The sequence below is a fragment of the Musca domestica genome, unplaced genomic scaffold (genome assembly GCF_030504385.1).
Source record: "Musca domestica strain aabys unplaced genomic scaffold, Musca_domestica.polishedcontigs.V.1.1 162, whole genome shotgun sequence".
In the NCBI taxonomy this organism is placed as follows: domain Eukaryota; kingdom Metazoa; phylum Arthropoda; class Insecta; order Diptera; family Muscidae; genus Musca; species Musca domestica.
In genome coordinates this window covers 903,136-922,731 of record NW_026712223.1, presented here as the reverse complement: position 1 = coordinate 922,731, position 19,596 = coordinate 903,136, and the positions used below count along the sequence as shown (strand labels likewise).

General features: G+C 36.8%; 1 protein-coding gene across 2 annotated transcripts; it reads left to right on the top strand.

Annotated features, from left to right (window-relative positions):
• Positions 1-13,247: 13,247 nt before the first annotated feature.
• Positions 13,248-19,098, top strand: LOC131801497 (chitin deacetylase 1-like). Of its 2 annotated transcripts, none has more exons than XM_059120254.1 (6): positions 13,248-13,401; positions 13,572-13,666; positions 14,958-15,078; positions 17,098-17,210; positions 17,658-17,807; positions 17,870-19,098. In XM_059120254.1, exons 2-6 carry the CDS (start codon positions 13,615-13,617, stop codon positions 19,018-19,020), a joined length of 1,587 nt encoding a protein of 528 aa, XP_058976237.1. In that variant the 5' UTR covers positions 13,248-13,401; positions 13,572-13,614; the 3' UTR covers positions 19,021-19,098. The 2 variants fall into 2 exon arrangements, with proteins under 2 accessions (XP_058976237.1, XP_058976236.1); XM_059120253.1 differs by lacking the exon at positions 17,098-17,210 and adding an exon at positions 16,093-16,226.
• The last annotated feature ends 498 nt before the right edge of the window (positions 19,099-19,596 follow it).

Below are 19,596 nucleotides of genomic sequence, written 5' to 3'. Positions count from 1 at the left end.
TTTATTCGGATAATGTTGCCTATGGAAGACTTTAATGTTTTCCTTTAGAAAACCTTCTCCGGATAGTGTTGTCATATAAATAACTTAATCCAGAAAGTGTTTTTCTATAGATAATTTATCCGGATAATGGATAAAAAATGTTTTCTTATAGAAAATTTTATCCGAATAAAGTTTTCTATAGAAACACATTATCCGCATAAAATTTTCCGAAGAAAAACATCGTCAAAATTGGTGTTATCCAATAGAAAATTTTATCCGAATAGTATTCTCCTATAGACAACTTCATCCGGGTATTATTTCATTTAGAAAATGTTATCCGTATAATGGTTATCTATTGAAAACCTTATGCGGATAATATTTGTCTGAAGAAAATGTTATCCGAATAAGGTTTTCTAAATGGATATGTTATTCGGATAATGTTATCCTATAGAGAAATTTATCCAAATAATGATGTCTCATAGAAAAATTTATGGTTTTCTATAGAAAAATTTTTCCGGATAATGTGTTCCTTCAAGAAATTGTACTGGATAATATTTTTTTTCCTTTAAATAACATGGTCCGGATAGTGTTCTGTTATGGAAAATTTCTTCCGGATATTGTTTTCCTTTTGGAAATGTTATCCGTATTAAGCTTATCTATTGAGAAGCTTATCCGGATAACATTTGTGATCCGAATATAATTTTTCTTAAGGCAAACATTATCCACGTAATGTTTTCTTATAGAAAATGTAATACGTTATAATGTTTTATTTTAGAAAACTTTATCCGGATAATGTTTCCTATAGAATACCTCATCCGGATAGTGTTGTCCATAGAAATTTTATTCGGATAGTGTTTTTCTGTAGAAAATTTTATGATTTTCCGTCGAAAATATTATCTCACATTGAATTTTATCCGGATAATGTTTTTATGTAGAACAAATTATCCGAATAATATTTTATGGAATCCAATTTATTTTCAGTTAATTTGTTTGATTGTTTCAAACTGAAAAAACAAAAATTCTCATCGGACATATACTGACCTATTGTATCTACGATACCTGCCCATGTTTCAATTAAAATCATAATGACTGATCACAGAGTAATGAGTTGTTGTTGTTGTTTTGTTTTTTCAAAACTATTCAACATCGTAACCATTCAGGGTATGTCTCGATAAATTCATTGTGACGCCTGTAAAAATATCGTTGATTGATTCATTCTGATGAATTTACGTAATTGCTTCACCTTAACTCGGAAGTCGGTCTGTACCTACACAAATAAGCAAAGAAGAAAAAAACTAGCAACAACAACAAGAAAAAAGACTTTGACAAGATCAGAAAAACATTGAAACAATCTTAAATAAGCACTTTGTATGGGGGTGGGCATCGGTGATAATTACCATTTTCAGCTGATGGTGAATAATAATGGCAGAGTCTTAGCGAATAGCTAATGAGTAATGAAGTGTTTGGAAAAGGTCAAAGGTATGGGGATATATAGAAGTAACAACTTCCTTAAATACACCTTTGAGTTGGGGATTTCCATTTTTCCCTACATTTTCGATTTCCACAACAATTTCAATTTCATAATTTTCATTGAAAATGTTGTCATGCATCCATAGTTTAAATACAAGTTTGCTGTGTGACATTAAGTACGTTGCTGTGCCAAAAACCCACATTTGTGCTCCAACATCATGCCACGCCACGCCACAATGAGAGATGCCTTCGAGGCGATAAACTTTGACTAGGAATTCTCAAAACAAGAAAAAGAAAAAAAAAAGACACCACAGATTGGTGGAAGATGGATGATGCAGTTGCTGTTGTTGTTGTGGCATTCAGGTACATATGTATGTACATATGTCATGTTAAACAAATATGGAAAAATTAAAGAAATAACAAAAACAAAAGAAAGACCAATTTGGATACAAACGAAACTCATTAAAAAATATGTAAATTTCATTAACACTTTTGGTGAAATAAATAAATAAATTAACAAAATGCAACAATAATTCGTCTAGATGGCCTAGGCCACTTAATGTGTGTGAGTGTGTGTGTGCGGTATGATGTGTGCATGTATGTTTGTGTCCTAATTTTATTGAAACTTAATGTGACTGCGACTCGTTTATTAGGATTTGCCCAAGAGGCTAATTTCCATTCAGCCACCAACGAAAACTTATCAAAAAATGTGTCGTTTTTTTATTTTTTGTTTCGAGTGGCGAGTGTCTTAAAATAGCATTCAGGTTTTGGGTTTTTGGACAAAATGCGTTGCTTACATATGTAATTTTATTATTTTTGTTGTCTTTTTGGTGGTAAGGTTGTTTATGACACCATCAACAACACCAACAACGGCCAGAAAATTTTAAAAATAATTTTCTCTTGAAATATGAAAAACGAAGCAAAAGACAATTCAGGAGAACCAGTTTCTTTTGGGGATTCAATATTGAACTAAATACCAACAGCTATGGCGGCAGCAGCTGCGGTGGCGGCGGCACCAACACAGTTCCAGAGATTACAAGCAAGGCCCGGACCATGACGGAGGGAGGCTGCATCGGCTGCTGGTGGTATTGCTTACAACGTTATATCACTTTTGGCTTGAGCCATTCATATCCCCAGCCAGTTGTTGCTGCTGTTGTTGCACGAATGTTGCTGGTATTTTGTTGTTAATTTAGTTAAATTTTTTTTGTTGCTGTCTTGGCTATCGGTTTCCTTCGACATCGACGACATCGTAATTATGCAACTTTGAATTTTATTATTATTTATTTATTTTTACGAAATTCAGAAAATTACAAATCAATAACCGGCAGAAACCTCCAAAATTGGTAAGGCTTTATGCAAAAATTTTCATTAACTGTAACCTCAAACCTTGTGGGTTAGCCCTCACAAAAAAGCCAGACCGAAAAACAAAGAAATGTTAAAAAGAAACGGCACACCATTTTGCAGGCGGATATATGGCCAACGAATCAGCTACCATCTTCATCGTGCAGGCAGGGGGAGCAATGGGGCTTGGCGTGCATGTAAAGCAACAGCAGCAACACCACCATATGGAGTAATGGGATGGCAATGATGACGATAACTCTGCCAACTGATTGACGACTGACTGGCAATGGCCACAAAAGAAATGGCCAGCCGAAACTGGGCTCATTGCAAAATGCAAGGGTTTTGCTTCCCCTCGCTTTTGTTTCTTTAATCTGCCAAAGTCAAAGAAACACAAAAGTTACATAAGATGTTAACATATGTTTTGTTTGTAACCTGGCGGGATGGTTTTATTGATTGCATGGATGTGTGGATGGATGGTTGATTGGATGTTTTGAAGGGTTTATTTTTCGATTGCCATGAAAAACCACACCTTGCTCTAATCTTTAAACATCTCCATTTGATGATAACAAGACCCAACGAAACAATACCCCGCTCAAAACGACACTCAGTGGGTGTCGAAAGCTGTTGATGCTGATGATTAACATTTGGTACATTTGTAATCAGAAAACTATCCACAATTGAAGGCGTTTGAAATGAACTTTTAATTATTTCTGTTAATTTCATCGGAAGATCGTGGTGGAGGAGGGAGGGGGAGTGTGGTGGATTCCACGCACCTAATTTATACGGTTTATTAGTTTTCGTTTTAATTATCCAATGTCAAATTTGTCATGCCATACCAAATCAGAAACTTAAGTACAACTAAAAAACAATAAGAAAAGGATCAAAGCCGGATAGGGTCGACCTTATGATACTCTACACCACACAGTGATCCCAACTCCCCAGAAATATCTCAATGTCGAAAAGCTTTTTCATAAATCCATTCTACAAATCAATTATGGGAATATGTTTTTATCCTGTTAAAATTGACAGGATAAATTACAGAAAATCCAGAGCTGGATATGCTTATTCGAGATGAGGTTATTTTTTTTTATACCCTCAGCCACATAGCTACAGGGTATACAGGGTGGGATGAAAAAACTGCAACCAACTTCAGAATGCTGTCATTTCTAAGTCACTTGTCCGACAGCTGTTAAACTTATTTCAGTGACAGCTCATTATATTGTTTCCAAGCGTAAAGAAACATTTTGGTGAGAATGTTCTAGAAAAAAAGTTATTCGTGATAGGATTTCTTATATTTGGCTGGAAAACCACAAGTGGCTATCGTTAGAGCACTCCAGCATTTAAATATGAATAAATATTTTGTGTCTCGTACCATAGCTCGTTACCGTGTTACTGGTAGCGTAACCCGACCTGGACGAATGAAGTGGACGGAAGAAAATAGCAACATCAGCAGAAATGATTCGAAAAGTAAAGAAGCGACTTGATCGAAACCCGCGTCGCAGTGGCCGAAAAATGGCTCGTGAGCTGAACATATCGCAATATTCCATTCGGCAAATATCGAAAAATGAGCACGGGGAAAAGCCACTGAAATTCCAAAAGTACAAGAACTTATACCGCAACAGAAAGAAAATAGACCCAAAAGAGGTTGGCCGAATTTGGTTTTCTCCGATCTCCCATGAGAAAACATTCATTGTCCAGCAGTTTGTAAACAAACAAAATGATAGTGTTTACTTGCCAAAGAGGTCAGCTGAAAATGTGCACCTTCGATGGGCCACCAGAACTTAAGCGCCGGCCATGGTGATGGTCCCTCTGCTCGTATTAATCGACCGTGGCATCAGAATAAATGCCGAATATTATGGCGAAAATATTCTGGAGGGTGTATTACAGCCTTGGGAACGCAAAAATTGTGGCCACAGATCTTGGGCATTCTAACAGGACTCAGCACCATCGCACTCAGCACGCGCCACCTAAGAATGGTTACAAAATGAGGTTTGTCGATTCATTTCCAGCGCACAAGGTCACCAAAATCTCCGAATACCAATCCGTTGGACTATTGTGTCTGAAGTACTTTGGAAAGCAAGGTTTGCACTAAAAATTACCAAAGTGTTGATCACCTCAAGCAAGCGCTTCGCCGAAAATGGGCCAAAATACCGCAGAGCAACATTCGGGCAGCGTGTGACGGTTTCATTGGCCGTTTGATGGCCTAATGTTATTTCAGACATTTTTGCTTTCATTCAATAAAATTTAAAAAAAGTACAAATTATGGCGTTTGGCTTTGTTGCAGTTTTTTTATCTCACCCTGCATATGGATGTGCGAATTTTGAAGAGAGTTGGATGGTCATTTCGATTACTTTGAGCGTTTTGTTTTTCAAAAATCCTGAAACCAATGTGGGGGAGGTACCAGAAGGAGTGAACCGACATATTCCATCTTCACACCACCAGACCTTGGGTTAATAAAAATATTACGTACTCTAAAACACATTTAATAAGAACTATAATTTTTCAAAATTTTGTATTTTTGTGGGGGTGGTACTTGAGGGAGTGGACCGATATTGTCCATGTTCGTACCTAACCTATTAGGATTTGCAAAATTGGAGCAAAATCTGATTTTTCTCTCTGTGCAGTAAATTATTTTCTTTGACAATTTTGATATTTTGGGGGAGGTACCAGAAGGAGTAGACCGATATTGTCCATCTTCGAACTCGATCTAAGTTTGACAATAATATTACGATGTACCAAGTTTGGATCAAATCAAATACTCTCTTCGAGAGTTTGGATGAAATCGTGCGCACCAGTCCGCCAGACGGACGGCCGGACTGGCTTGATCGATTCCAACTGTCCTGAAACGGATTTGGTCCAAAGAGACCTAGGGTCTAAAACCGTTATTTCGATGAGGCACGTTTTGGCCGTATCTTTAGCCATATGGCTGAGGATATAAAAAGCAGATTAACTCTCCAACAGGCTCTAAGACTAGAGACAAGCTTTCCGGCATGTGTTTTATTTATCTGTATACAAATAAAGCAATTATGATTAATTTTCAGTTCATTCCTAAAAATTAACTGAAAAAAAATATTTTTCCCATTCTTTGTTACGTAAACTCAACGTGACAGCTTTGTCCAACTTCTTTCGCCTCGTAATAAATCATGATTTAGAAGTTGGTTTGTTTTTTTCTTTTTTTCGTAACTGAATTGATCGTGATCTAGAAAATTTTACATTGTTTCCTACAAACTTTGATTGAGCCAACCGTGGCAAACAAAAAAATCGCAAAAATTCCGCACCACCATTAATGGCCATAAAAATCGAATAGCTTTGTTGTAATGGAACCGAAGTACAAACCCAAATTGCATTCCGATTGTAATTGTTGTGATGGTCAAACAAAGGTTTAACATTTAAAGCCATCGAAGAAGTAAAAGGGGAGCGGGTGGAGGAGCGGAAGGAGGGGGAGCTTGTTATTTGGAAACACCAAGCAAGATTTATTGTTTCACATTTATAGGCAAACAACATGGAAGACCTGTTGCTAATGCGGTAGTTGTTGAACAGCTTCGCCTCAGGCTCCTCATCTTCAGCTAGGCTAGGCTAACTTCTTTCTGGTGGTGCTGTTAGTGGGCCCTGCTCCGAGGCTATTTACTTGTGTTTTCCTAATGCCATTCAACAATTTGCAAACCAAGTCCATTTTGCCATTTGCTGAATTTTTCCACATTTCGTATGGCAGGGCACAAAAGCCAGAGTACAACAAAAGGCGGACGGGCGGACAGTCGACCAGTCAGTCGAACAGGCCAAGACTAATGCCTGGGCTGGGGGCTACTGTCCGGCGTAACGTCGCGTCGCGTCGTGTCGTGCCATGCCATGCCGTGCACTCTGCATTTTAGACTTCCAGACTTGTTTCTCGCAGAGTTGTAGCGGCAAGCCGCTCACCTTGAGCGGTGATAAAAGTTATTCAGACAAACAAACGCCGTACCTACAAAAGCAGCAGCAACAACAAAAACAAACGTAATAAAATAAAACACTCACTCACTCGATCGCTCGCTCGCTCGCTTGCGCGCTAGCTAGCTGGCTGGCTGGCTGGCTCGTTCACCCAACGACATACATACAGATGAATGCGATTGCGCGCAACAACCGACATTTTTGATACGCTTCGCAAAAAAAGCTGAAATAAATGAATTAACAACAAAAACTATAAATACCAAAAAATGGTAATATTGTTGTTAAATATAACCAACAAGACAGCCCCGACGACTCCCCCACCCAGCCAGTCAGCCAGCCAAAAGAAAAGAAGCGACAACGAAATAAATATCTTAAAGCTGTTGCTGCTGCGGCTGGTGCCGCTCGCAAAAAAACACTTAAAGATGCTGTAATAAATTTCGTTATTGGCTGGTTGGCTGACTGGCTAACTGACTGACTGGCTGGCTGGGTAATTCCCTTACTCCACATCAAATAATCAGCACAGCAAACCAAACCAGTCTTGCGATTATCGTCTTCAGCGGTCCACAAGACATCAAAACAACCAAAAAACGACATCACCAAATAGCCAGAGATGTAATCAAATTTTGAATGTGGTATTCATTATTTCTCTTTGTTGTTGTTGTCGTCGTCGCTGTTGTTGTTGTTGTCATTAGCCAATAGCTATAAATTAAAATCCCCCCAAAAACGCAAAACATATTTACAAATATCGTCGTATCATTGACGAGAAAATTCTATAGAATTCTCTTGGAATTGGAATTCCTTTGAAATAATCAAAATAAAAAATAATAATAACAACAACAACAATAACAATATTTATTTAGCCTTGCACCGCTTTTTGCCAAGTCTTTCATTAGCACGCAATTAAAGCCAATAACAACTTGCAATCACTGCCATTAGGTGCTTGATGGGCTAATTGGATAGTTGTTGGGTGGCTACACCAGCACCCAGTTCAGGAAGCTTTCTGATCTGGCTTTATCCAAGATCTGAAATACTTTCTAAGGAAGTATTGCCCGAGACATATTGTCGATCATTGAAAACATTTTCTTTTAATTGCAAATCCAATCCAACAACAAGCACAGAACTGCTCCAACATTCTCCCATTGAATTGAGTTCTTACATGACGAGGTCAACAAGCCAATATGGTTCATAGCTGAGTTATTAACTGCTATTGCAATGGTTACATAGAAGGTGTTCTGTGCACGACTAAGATTGCGTAAACAAGGAATTATTACATCAAGGCTATTTATATCGCGTATGAGTAATATGGCAAAAAATGTGAGAAAGAAATAGAAACTGGAACTGTAATACTCTGGTAAACGATAATAGTTGTGTTCCAGGACTTGCATCAACATGCAATGTTGTACTATTTTAATATTTCTTACTTAAGCAAAGTCACTGTACTCGACTGTCCCTGTAACACTTGTAGTCAAATAATGAGAATAAACACAAAGATGATGTTCTCTTTAACTGATTTTGAGTATTGCTCTCTTCCAGGATCTGCAAGGGTCTATTAGTTTACATTTTTCGATAAAGGAAAAATCGGTTATCGTAGGAACATTCTTCGAGATTCTGGAACAGAGTATATGGCTCATTTTTTCCGAATCAAAAATATTATTGCACAAAGAGTAATATAACTACAAAGAAAATTATTTGCAAAAAGGCCATCAGATAGCTGTGGTTAATTTCTGTGCAAGATCAAGCACGGCTTGAAGTATTTTCATAGACTCTGTTATGTTTATATTAGACTCGTAGAATAAAAAGAAAATATTTACTCAAAAATATCAATTTTCTGAGTAATGCCTCTCTCTGAGTAAATGAGCGGTATGCAAATTCTACCATGTAAGAAATAGTAGTCTGGATTCCGACTAATATATGGATTTTATATAATTGCTATCTGTATTTGTTATTACCCGTTCCCATACTTTCTGAGCAATCCAGTTCTTTCATTATCGTTTACCATTAAAAAAATATAGGAAGACAATGGCTCCTGAATTGGCAATGTATATAGCCAGGTTACTGAGAGTTAACAAATTCTCACTGAGAAAATTTGCTCAGTAAAAATGATCGCATAGACCTTCTTTCATCTAGTTTTAAAGTGTGTACCTATTTCCTCCTTTTCATTCAACATTCAGACTGCCAAATCTAAGTAGCGCCATGTTGGGAGCCATCTGTGCTATGCCCTATCCCTTCTGTGCAAATTTTTGTTTATGGCATACCAAGTTGATATTGTTCTTCTAGCAGTGTACATTGACGTGTCTGTTCCTCTAAACTTGGTCTAGTTCTAACCCCAATTTAAAAATTCAGCTATTACATGAGCTTTCCTGCTCTCATGCTGGCCAGATTTTCTTCACATTATCACCATTACAAATTGAGACGTCTGCATCATCCTGAATGTAGTGGGACCAAAACAGCCCCGACTTGTCAAGACAGACAATGACCAGTAACTGCAATGGATGTGGAATTGACTCCGAGGACGGTATTCACACTGGGTTGATATATAACCTCTGGTACTTCGTCGGTGTTAAATCTACTCAGATCTTTGTCATAAACTTGTTTATGTAGAAGCTTTCTGTTGTATATTCCCCTATATCACATGAACCCATCCCTGACGAAGGAGTTTCTTATATCATAGCTTGATCGAAATCAATTCCACAATACCAATAAAACAGTTACCTCAAAAACAACAGCGCTGTTGACTTACAAAATACTGATGATCGCTACATTTCGAAAATTATGAAATATAAAATATTTTGCAAATGCTGATATCGATAGTATCGGTTAATTAATTTCATAACTAAAGGAATAACTATTACTAAATCCACTGGCATATTTCTGGACTGCAGGCAACGGAGTGGTGCTTGTGGTCCCTCAGTGTTCCTCTAGGGGAGATTGCAACAGATTTTTCACACGCACTCAGCACGCGCCATCCAAGAATGGTTACAAAATGGGGTTCCTCGCTTCATTTCCAGCGCACAATGGCCACCAAAAACTCCAGATACCAATACGTTGGACTATTGTGTCTGGGGTATTTTGGAAAGCAAGGTTGGCACTAAAAAATACCAAAGTGTCGATCACCTCAAGCAAGCGCTTCGCCGGGAATGGGCCAAAATACCGCAGATCAACATTCGGACAGTGTGTGTAGGTTTCATTGGCCGTTTGAAGGCCATAATTCGGGCCAAAGGAGACCAATTCGACCAATTCGAACGAATTTAAACTTATTCTAAAATTTGATGCTATTTCCGACATTTTTTGCTTTCATTTAATAAAATTTAAAAAATTATGTAAAAATTGTGGCGTTCAACTTTGTTGTAGTTTTTTTATCTCACCCTGTAGGTGTGTACGATAACCTAATGATTATTGCAAAATGTTTTACATCATCATAAAAGATCAGCAAGTGAGAGCGAGTAAAGAGAGCATCTCTGACTGTTGAGTTACTGAGAGTTAGCTAATTCTTACTGGCAAACTTGCACTATAAGAATTGTCTAGTCTCATTAGGTCATTGAAAATCTGCTGTTTTGCGTCCGTTATGAAAACGTTTGAACATTTTTGCTGAGACTTTGTGAAAAATGGGTTGACCGCTATCGATATCAGCCTATTAATATGCCTCTCATCATTCATGATTCCTACCTCCATACAAATGGATTCTCTATAGGAAGTTATATGTTATCATCTGGGTGTTATCAAGCTGTATGTAAATAAAATACGAAATCTAATTATATATCGATCCCTTAACTCAGTTCCGTTCCAGAACTACAAGAATGACAAAGTTGTTGATTTTTCCTTTATGAAGTCGACAATAATTGTAAAACTAGTAAATTCTTGAAGGTTTTGGAACAGAGCATCAATTATCCAAACAAATTAAATTTTGCGTATACCTGATGTTACTATACGTTATATGTTAGTCAAGACTGGTTCGTTTGAAAAATGGTTTAATAATGGTTTGTTTCAATGCCATTTTTTAGGTTTCCTGGGAGTGCTTACTTCAAAGACCTTGGCTTTCTGAATTATATTTATTATGTTTGATGTTTCAAAACTTTCGGGGATAGCATCTCCTTTGCAATGCGAATCAAAATAGGAATGAAGCATTCCTGTTTTTCCAAATGCGTATGATTAATAAAATATCAAATATGGTAACATTACGTATACGCAGTATTCAATTATATTAAGTAATTGAAATGGGGGATCGTTATATACATATCTAATTCTTAGATCACATTTAGACTTCACATTAGGACTTCAGATGTCAATTCCATAGCGTATACGTCACGTTAATTGTATGGCCCTTGCTAATATTTGACTGGAATCCACTGAAATTGACATTTGATTTCGAGTGGATTTCGTAAATCTGAACGTACTTTTACTTAGTTTTCATTGCGTTTGTTTACTTTATGTTATGAAAACATTCTCGATGCCAGATTTAGCAAAACCCTATATAAAAAGCCAATCTCCAAACAAGGTGGTGACACATGGGTTAATTCTGGCCTAGATTCTCTAAGGTCATGTCATAATATTCCTATTTTTAAAATCACACGATAAGAATTGCTTTTTATCTTCAAATTTTTCTGAGTCTCTGGCTATAAACTTAGAAAAAATCAAAAAAATCTAAACTTTCTTCTCCGCTCTCCTCCCAATTTCTTTATAAAAACCTTGTCTATTTCTAAAAATAGTAAAAATTCTTTCCAAAAATTTTGACATTACAAAAACGTTCGAAATATAAAACAAGTTGAATAACCTCTTAATTGAAGCGCATAAAATATCTATGAAATTCAATTGAATTGAAAACCGTTTAAACCGCACAGAAACCCAATAACAACAGCAGCAACAACAACAACAACTGAACAAAATAATTGATGTTATTATTGTTATGCACAAGGCTTTTATTGTGTGGGCTTGGAGGGAGTTGTAGAAAATACTACAACCGCAGCCGTTGCCTGGAGACCCTCAAAGACTAGAAAAAGCTAGACACTGATATATGGTCAAGATAAAATAAACATTGCGGCTGACGCTGGCCACGTTATGAGAACTAGGGACGTGGAATGAATTTACATTCAAAAAACTACAAAAAACAACAACACCAACGATAAACGGCAAGTGTTTGGCATCGCATTTGTGGTTCTTAAACTGTTGTTTTCCATTTTGTGCTGGAATGAACCAAACCGAAATAACGTTGTTCGTTTGTAAGCCAGAAATAATTAGTATTCACCTCAGGTTGAAGAGGTGAAAACAACAAAACAGAAAAAAAATTATTTTTTTTTTTTTCTTAGTCACACAAGTTTAAGAAAAGAATAAAGCCGGCTTTTTTTCTTGGACAGCAAAAAAAAAATGGTGTTTCAATGAAAAAAAAAAAAAAAAAATAAAGTAATACAAGCCATGCAATGAATAACCATCCAGAAACGACAAGAAAAAATAAGTAATTTTAAATTGAATAAATCTTGTGGCAAAGTTTATTTTATTTGACATTTAAATGTTTTTCTATTGGTTTTTAATCTTTTCTGTGTTTTGTTGTTTTCATTTTTTTTATCTTAACGCCTGCACGAGTTTAAATGTCAATTTCATCATTACCAAATAGTTGTTGTGTGATTTTGGAATTTTGTTGATGGCCTGCCTGGTGATTTGAAAAAAACTCAACTCCACTCCTTAATTTAATTGAAGAGTCCATCCCATGTCTTGTGGTGTTGCCGAAGAACTGCAACAAAATAAATTATTTGTTTCGTTTGGGAGTGTGGCAAATCAAAAGTTAGTAAATTTTGTTGGCTAAACCCATTATTTACAGACGAACTGAAGACCCCAATAAAACGAAACAAGAAACTTGCCTAATTTGAAATTTAATTTTATAAAAAACGAGATTTTTTCAGAAAAAAATAAAAAATTATTTAAATGTAAAACAAAAGACTTAGCAAACAAACTTGCTGGTGGTGAATTTCAGCAATGGCGCCACCATTGAGAGTCCATCTAGTATTGCCCCTATTTCTTTGGGGTTTTGTGGCTAATTATTGGTGATTTTTCAATCAATCCCATAGGCAGGGCAGTCGGTTATATAAAAAATATATATATTTTTCTTCTTTTTTGAATGACAGCAAAAAAGATGAGCTCCCCAAAAAAAACTGGATTTTTGTTCAAATTCCAATTGCATTAACACTTTGCAGTGCATACTAATCGCATTTGTTGTTCCGAAGCGAAGACATAGCCAAAAGCTTGGTCTTTTGTCATTTACTCCCTCAGCGGGGCAGAGCAGAGCAGCAAGCAGTTGAGCTTAAACTAGTTTTACCCCTGACAAAATTACAAGAAATTCACCACTCGGACAGAGTTACCGTTTGGAGCATAGAAAGAGAGAGAAAGAGCGAGAGAGCGAGGCCTGTGTTAATGGGCACGTGAGCAAAATCTACAAGAAGTTCGAACTCTTTCAACTCCTGCTGCCATTGTTGGCATTGGTAGTGGTGTCTTTTGCTTGGGCAGAGCTTCAGGGGTATTCGTTTGCGTATTCACCACTCTGCAAATATCGCTTTGAAAATCGTCAAGACTTTTGTGCATCTTAATAAATAGAACTTGCTGCTGTCAGGCTACACCTAGTGTAACCGTGGCTGTGTATTGAGCAAGTACGCCAGCTAACGTTTATAGTTTATAGCAGATAAACTACAAACATAAAAAGTTAGTATCATTTTTCATTTAATTTTAAAGCAATTTTTCTTCCAAATTTTTCTCTTTAATCCGTTTAACCAAAAAAAGAAAGAAAGAAAAAAATTAAGCCTCAAATAAATAAAAACAGTAGTGTTCCAAGTGCTGATAATCGAATTCTTCAAATTTCTTTCCTTTTAAAGGTTTCCCTACCAAGACCGAGAAAACCAAACGCACATACGCAAGATGGCGCGTGTGTTGCCCGTATTAGGCTTATTTGTGCTGTGCTGTGCTTTGGGTAAGTTTTTGTTTTTATTAATAATTCAAAAAAAAGTTTATGTGAAAAAAGTGTTAATTTTTTTAAATTTAAAAATAAAATATTGCTAATTTCGAACAAAGGAAGTGTCATAAAGGCGCCATCTTGAATTTGGCTTTTTTAAACATTGAAAACAGTGATGCCACGTATTTTGTGAAAATAAATTTAAAATCCACACATTTTGAAATGAAACGATCGTTACTGAATCACGTGACCTTTTAGCGAAAACTATTGCATTTTCAAAGCCATATATAAAAGTTTGCAGTAGCTAAACACTTACAATAGCCAATAATTATGGTTGATTGGCAAGAGCCAAGGTTAGCAGCTTGCCCACAACAATTGAGCAGTGGCAAAAAAACAACTTAAATAAATACATACACACAAACGAACAACTTTAGCACAAGTCAAGCCAACGATTCGTCCGTTCATCGATCATCCAACAAAGTAAACAATGGGATTATTTCTTAAAACATCCATCATTGAAATGTAAATGACTGGCCCTCACCAGTCAACCAACCAACCATCCATTTAGCCATGTATGACTCTTTGTATGGCTGTCTTGGCTTACTTGACTTTTAAGGTGCAGTTGTCTTCTGTTAATTTTCTTTAGCCTCCACAACTCGAAGATTTCTTAGCGACTTGTTGTTGGTGATATTTACATAATTTTTTTTTTTCTGTCATAATATCCTCGATTGTTTATGCAATCCACACACTCAGGCACACACACAAACACACACGGGGAAGGGGGGAGGCAGAATGTCTTGTTGTTTAACCAGCAACAGCAGCAGCCGCCATAACTGGTTAAACCAAAACCCAGACCGTAGCCGTAGCAATCAATTGATCGAACACTCGTCTAGCTGCTGACAATTACAAATGCAGTTCTTGTTGTTGCTGCTGCTGCTGCTGCTCTAGAGAGGCAAGCTATTTGTGCTATTTGTATATCTTTACATTACTTTTACTCTTTATGGCTAAAAGGAATGTCTGACTAGAGATTGCATTTAAGCTGTTTAGCTGTTACGGAAACTGGTTAAACGCCTGACTGCCAGAAGACAACAACAAGGCAGACTTGAGTAACTGGCCGTTTGAAGTTACCCAGCTAATGTTTCCCTTTCGTTTTCATTTAGCGCAAAACAAAAAAACATACTTAACTTTTAATTATTTACAAGCACCGGCATGCAATTTCTGACACCGCCTTTGAATCTGTTCCAACGAATTGGGATCTTAACAAAATTTGTAATTGGTTTTTTGTTTTACTTTGTCCTCCTCCCTACAGCTGCCAGTCAAGAAACCCGCGATAAACTTGAGGGTATCGATGTTGAAGAAGTCTGCCAAGACAGACCCGGAGATGAATATTTCCGTTTGGACACCGAGTCCGATTGCCGTGAAGTATACAGGTAAGAAGTCGAATTTTGAAATTCTAACGAAAATTCTTTTGGAAAATTACATTTTCTTTTTAATATTTGGCAACAACTTTAAATCTTGAAACAAAAAAACAATGTAGATTTTTAAGACGCATTTTCTTGGGTAACAAGTTTTTAACAAAAAAGAAATAAAAAGCAACGTAGTATTATATAAACAATAGCCATTAGCCTGAGGGTGTTTAAAAATAATACAGATTCTTCGTTATAAAAATTGGATAGATGTTAATCGAAATAAAATGGGTTTTACCAAAACAAAATAAATATTCTAATATTTATTTGTATTAAAATATTTTACCAAAATAAAATACGCAACAATATCTCGTCAAATGTTAGCATACAATTCTGGTGTAACGAAATAAATATGATCTGTATAGGCTCGGTATAGAAAACAAAACATAGTTCTATTAAACGTAACATTAAATTAAATTGACGGGGCTTATCTCAAGAGTTAAACAAATATTAGACATGTTTTGCTAAATTAAAGCTGTTCTGAAGCCATACAATAAACATTTTCTTAAAGAAAAACAAAGATTATTTATTAGAGGAGGAGAAATGACTTTGATTTTTAACCAAAAATCGATTTTCTTTCATAAAAAAATGAAATTAAAATGGTTATTCACCTTTGGCAAACAACTTTACCGTAACGCCTGAAAGTATGCTTTAAAATACAAACAATGGGCAGCAATTGGTTAACGAAAAGTAAACCAAACAATTATGCAAAACATATCTAAATGTGAATAGAAAAACACATTTATTTTAAGTAAATTTGAAAATTTAAAAATTCTGACATTCAATTCTCGTCATAAAAATGCAAAATATAATGTACAACTTGTAAAAAATAGAAAATTTTTATATGTTTCAATATAAATGAAAGAAAACTGATTTCCATGCAATTCTCCCACTTTTGCAAACTCTTTTAAACATTTATTTATTACCTTTTTTTATTAACATACATTTTAAAAATTAAACATTTAATTCACAATAAAGATGTGATAATGCCGGTGAAAATGGTGGCGCTCCACGTTTAGCTTCCATTAAATGTTCCGGAGGTTTAGCATTTGATATTACAAGGCAAACATGTGATTGGAAAACAAATGTTAAGAACTGCGATCAAAATGAGAGTAAGTCAACATTATGCTATGCCAACGGCAATTGCAACAAAAAATTATCTCCCCCATATCCCCTCCAAACAACCGACAACAAAAAGACAATGAAAAAAGAAAAGAAAAAACAAACTACCAGTCCCGATCCTTTTGTTATTCCCACCTTAAATGTTTGTGTTAATCCCACTGGTTTTTATTTTATTGTTTTGTTTGGCTATGTTCTATCCGAAATGGTCAAATGGTTCAAAATTCTTAACTCTCCCTCCTACCTACCTCCCCCACTCACTCTCGCTCTCTACCTCTAACTTATTCTTCTGTGATGTTCTAAATGTGTTTTCTTCACAACAACAACAAAAAACATCATTTCTGGAATATCGTTGGTTTCCACTGTCGTTCTGGTGATTTGTTTATGAAAATCAACAACAACAACTACAACAACATATGTACTTTTTCATCTCATTATTTAACCATCATCTGTATTATCTCTACCTATAAATGTTTCCGTGTTTGTGTCTCACAAAAAAAAAGAATGGCCTTTGAACGTCAAGTCCTCTGATGCATCTCTCGAATTCCACCTGAATTAAAGTCAGCATTATGTATGTGTCTCTAATTTGTTTATGTGTTAACATTATTGTGTACAACAACAACAGCAAAAAAATAATTGAAAAAAAAAAAGTTACAAAAATATATGTTCGCCTATTTACCTTTAATTCTCTGCAAACCAAAGTTCTTCAGCAAAAAAAAAAAACAAAAAAGAAAATCCGGCGTTTTGTTTGAGCAGGGACATCGAAAGATTTAAATGTTGAAGCCTGTAGTTCTTGTAGAAGAAACCCCACAAAAAACCAAAGAAATACCCAAAAACAACTCTCCATTTTTTGTGTGTTTTTAGATGTACAAGATCAGGTTTGAAAGAAATCCAATGTCCCTCCGGTCTGGCCTTCGATATTATGAAACAAACTTGCGACTGGAAGGCTAAAGTAACTAACTGCAATGAGAAAGAAAGTAAGTCGACCAACAAAGCTTTTTTGCAACAACAACAACAACAAAATACAAAAACAATTTAAATAAAACACACACAATCTGGCAAAGGGACAAAAAAGTCAAAAAAAAATTAAAATAGAAAAAGAACGCAATCAGAGTACAAGAACACCTCCAACCACTACACTGTCCCCTCTGTTTTACTCCAGAGAAAGCATGAACTTTGGTTTCTGGCTTAAATCATTACTCCAACTACTAATCCCACACATAGACGCCAACACACTCTATCTACACTAACCAAATACCCCCTCTATCTTCTAAAACCTTGTCACTAACGCTTCCAAGAAAGAAAAAAAAAACAGACTAACAATTCCCCTTTTGAATAACAAAAACAAAGTCTCTCTCTCTCTCTCTATCTCCAAACCGTTGGCTAATCCCACATTTTTTTCTTCCTCTTCTTCAACAATTTAGAGCCACGCAAGGCTAAGCCCATCTTCAAGACCGATGAGCCCATTTGCCCTGAAGGCAAATTGTCTTGCGGTGATGGTGAATGTTTGGACAAGGAGCTTTTCTGTGATGGCAAAGCCAACTGCAAGGATGAATCTGATGAAAATGCTTGCTGTAAGTAATCCCTCTCTTTCTTTAGCTACCGAACCATTTCCTAATCTTCACTTCCCATACAGCTGTTGATGATGATCCAAATCGCGCCCCTGAATGCGACCCCACCCAGTGCGCCTTGCCCGATTGTTTCTGCTCTGCTGATGGTACCCGTATCCCTGGTGGCATTGAACCCCAACAAGTCCCTCAGATGATCACCATCACCTTCAACGGTGCCGTCAATGTTGACAACATCGATTTGTACGAAGAAATCTTCAACGGCAATCGCCAGAACCCCAACGGCTGCTCCATCAAGGGTACCTTCTTTGTTTCCCACAAATACACCAACTACTCTGCCGTTCAAGATTTGCACCGCAAGGGTCACGAAATCTCTGTCTTCTCCTTGACCCACAAGGATGATCCCAACTACTGGACCAGCGGTACCTACGACGATTGGTTGGCTGAAATGGCCGGCGCTCGTTTGATCATTGAACGTTTCGCCAACATCACCGATGGTTCCATCATTGGTATGCGCGCTCCCTACTTGCGTGTCGGTGGCAACAAACAATTCGAAATGATGGCCGATCAATTCTTTGTCTACGATGCTTCCATCACCGCCTCTTTGGGCCGTGTACCCATCTGGCCCTACACCTTGTACTTCCGCATGCCCCACAAGTGCAACGGCAATGCCCACAACTGCCCATCCCGTAGCCACCCTGTCTGGGAAATGGTCATGAACGAATTGGATCGTCGTGATGACCCCACCTTCGATGAATCTCTGCCCGGTTGTCACATGGTTGACTCATGCTCCAACATTGCCAGCGGTGATCAGTTCGGTAGACTTTTGCGTCACAACTTCAACCGTCACTACAATAGCAACCGTGCTCCTTTGGGTCTCCACTTCCACGCCTCCTGGTTGAAATCGAAGAAGGAATACAAGGATGAACTGATCAAATTCATTGAAGAAATGTTGGGCCGCAACGATGTCTTCTTCGTCACCAACTTGCAGGTCATCCAATGGATGCAAAACCCCGTTGAATTGAACGCTTTGCGTGACTTCCAGGAATGGAAGGAGAAGTGTGACGTCAAGGGTCAACCCTACTGCTCTCTGCCAAATGCCTGCCCCTTGACCACCCGCGAATTGCCCGGTGAAACTTTGCGTCTCTTCACCTGTATGGAGTGCCCCAACAACTACCCCTGGATCTTGGATCCCACCGGTGATGGTTTCTCAGTTTAAGTCGCCGCCGAACAACGAGGGAACTAATTTATATAATTTTTAAGTTTTTGTTAGGATTCAGTTTTTCTTTAAACAAACCATAAAAAAGAGAGCTCTGTTTAGGAGCTGTTTGCAAACGAGCCAAGAATTACGTTACTGAAGTAGTTCTAACTAGAGTCTGATTAAAAAAAAAGAAGAAAAGAAATATGTGAAAGAAACTAATTCTCAAATCTAAACTAGAAGATGTCGACGAGAGTCTTCTAAGGAAAAAAATACTCATTTCCGCTTTCCCTATTTCTAGACTTTTTCTTCCTTTCTATCTCTCTCTGTAATTTTTTCTGTTATCTATGAATGTCTATCATTTAGAATTTCTCTTTCATTTCATATTCTAAGTGCCAAACGCTTAAAAATATCCTTTTCTCTTTTTTCACCTATCCCCCCTCCAACCACCTACCACTTCATTTGTTGATACAATTTTGTAAAAAAAAACGTACTTTTATTAAGTAACTCCCCCCTCTATTGATCCTTTTAGAGCTGCCATCTCTGTTTTTTTAAATAACTTTTATAGAAGACCAAAAAATATTTTTTTTTTTATTT

What these genes read in the sequence shown, in the direction of transcription:
- LOC131801497 (XM_059120253.1), top strand. Translation starts at nt 13,615, where the DNA reads ATGGCGCGTGTGTTGCCCGTATTAGGCTTATTTGTGCTGTGCTGTGCT. An exon ending in GATTGCCGTGAAGTATACAG is followed by an intron (nt 15,079 to 16,092) that starts GTAAGAAGTCGA and finishes TTCACAATAAAG; the next exon opens with ATGTGATAATGCCGGTGAAA. An exon ending in GAACTGCGATCAAAATGAGA is followed by an intron (nt 16,227 to 17,657) that starts GTAAGTCAACAT and finishes TCAACAATTTAG; the next exon opens with AGCCACGCAAGGCTAAGCCC.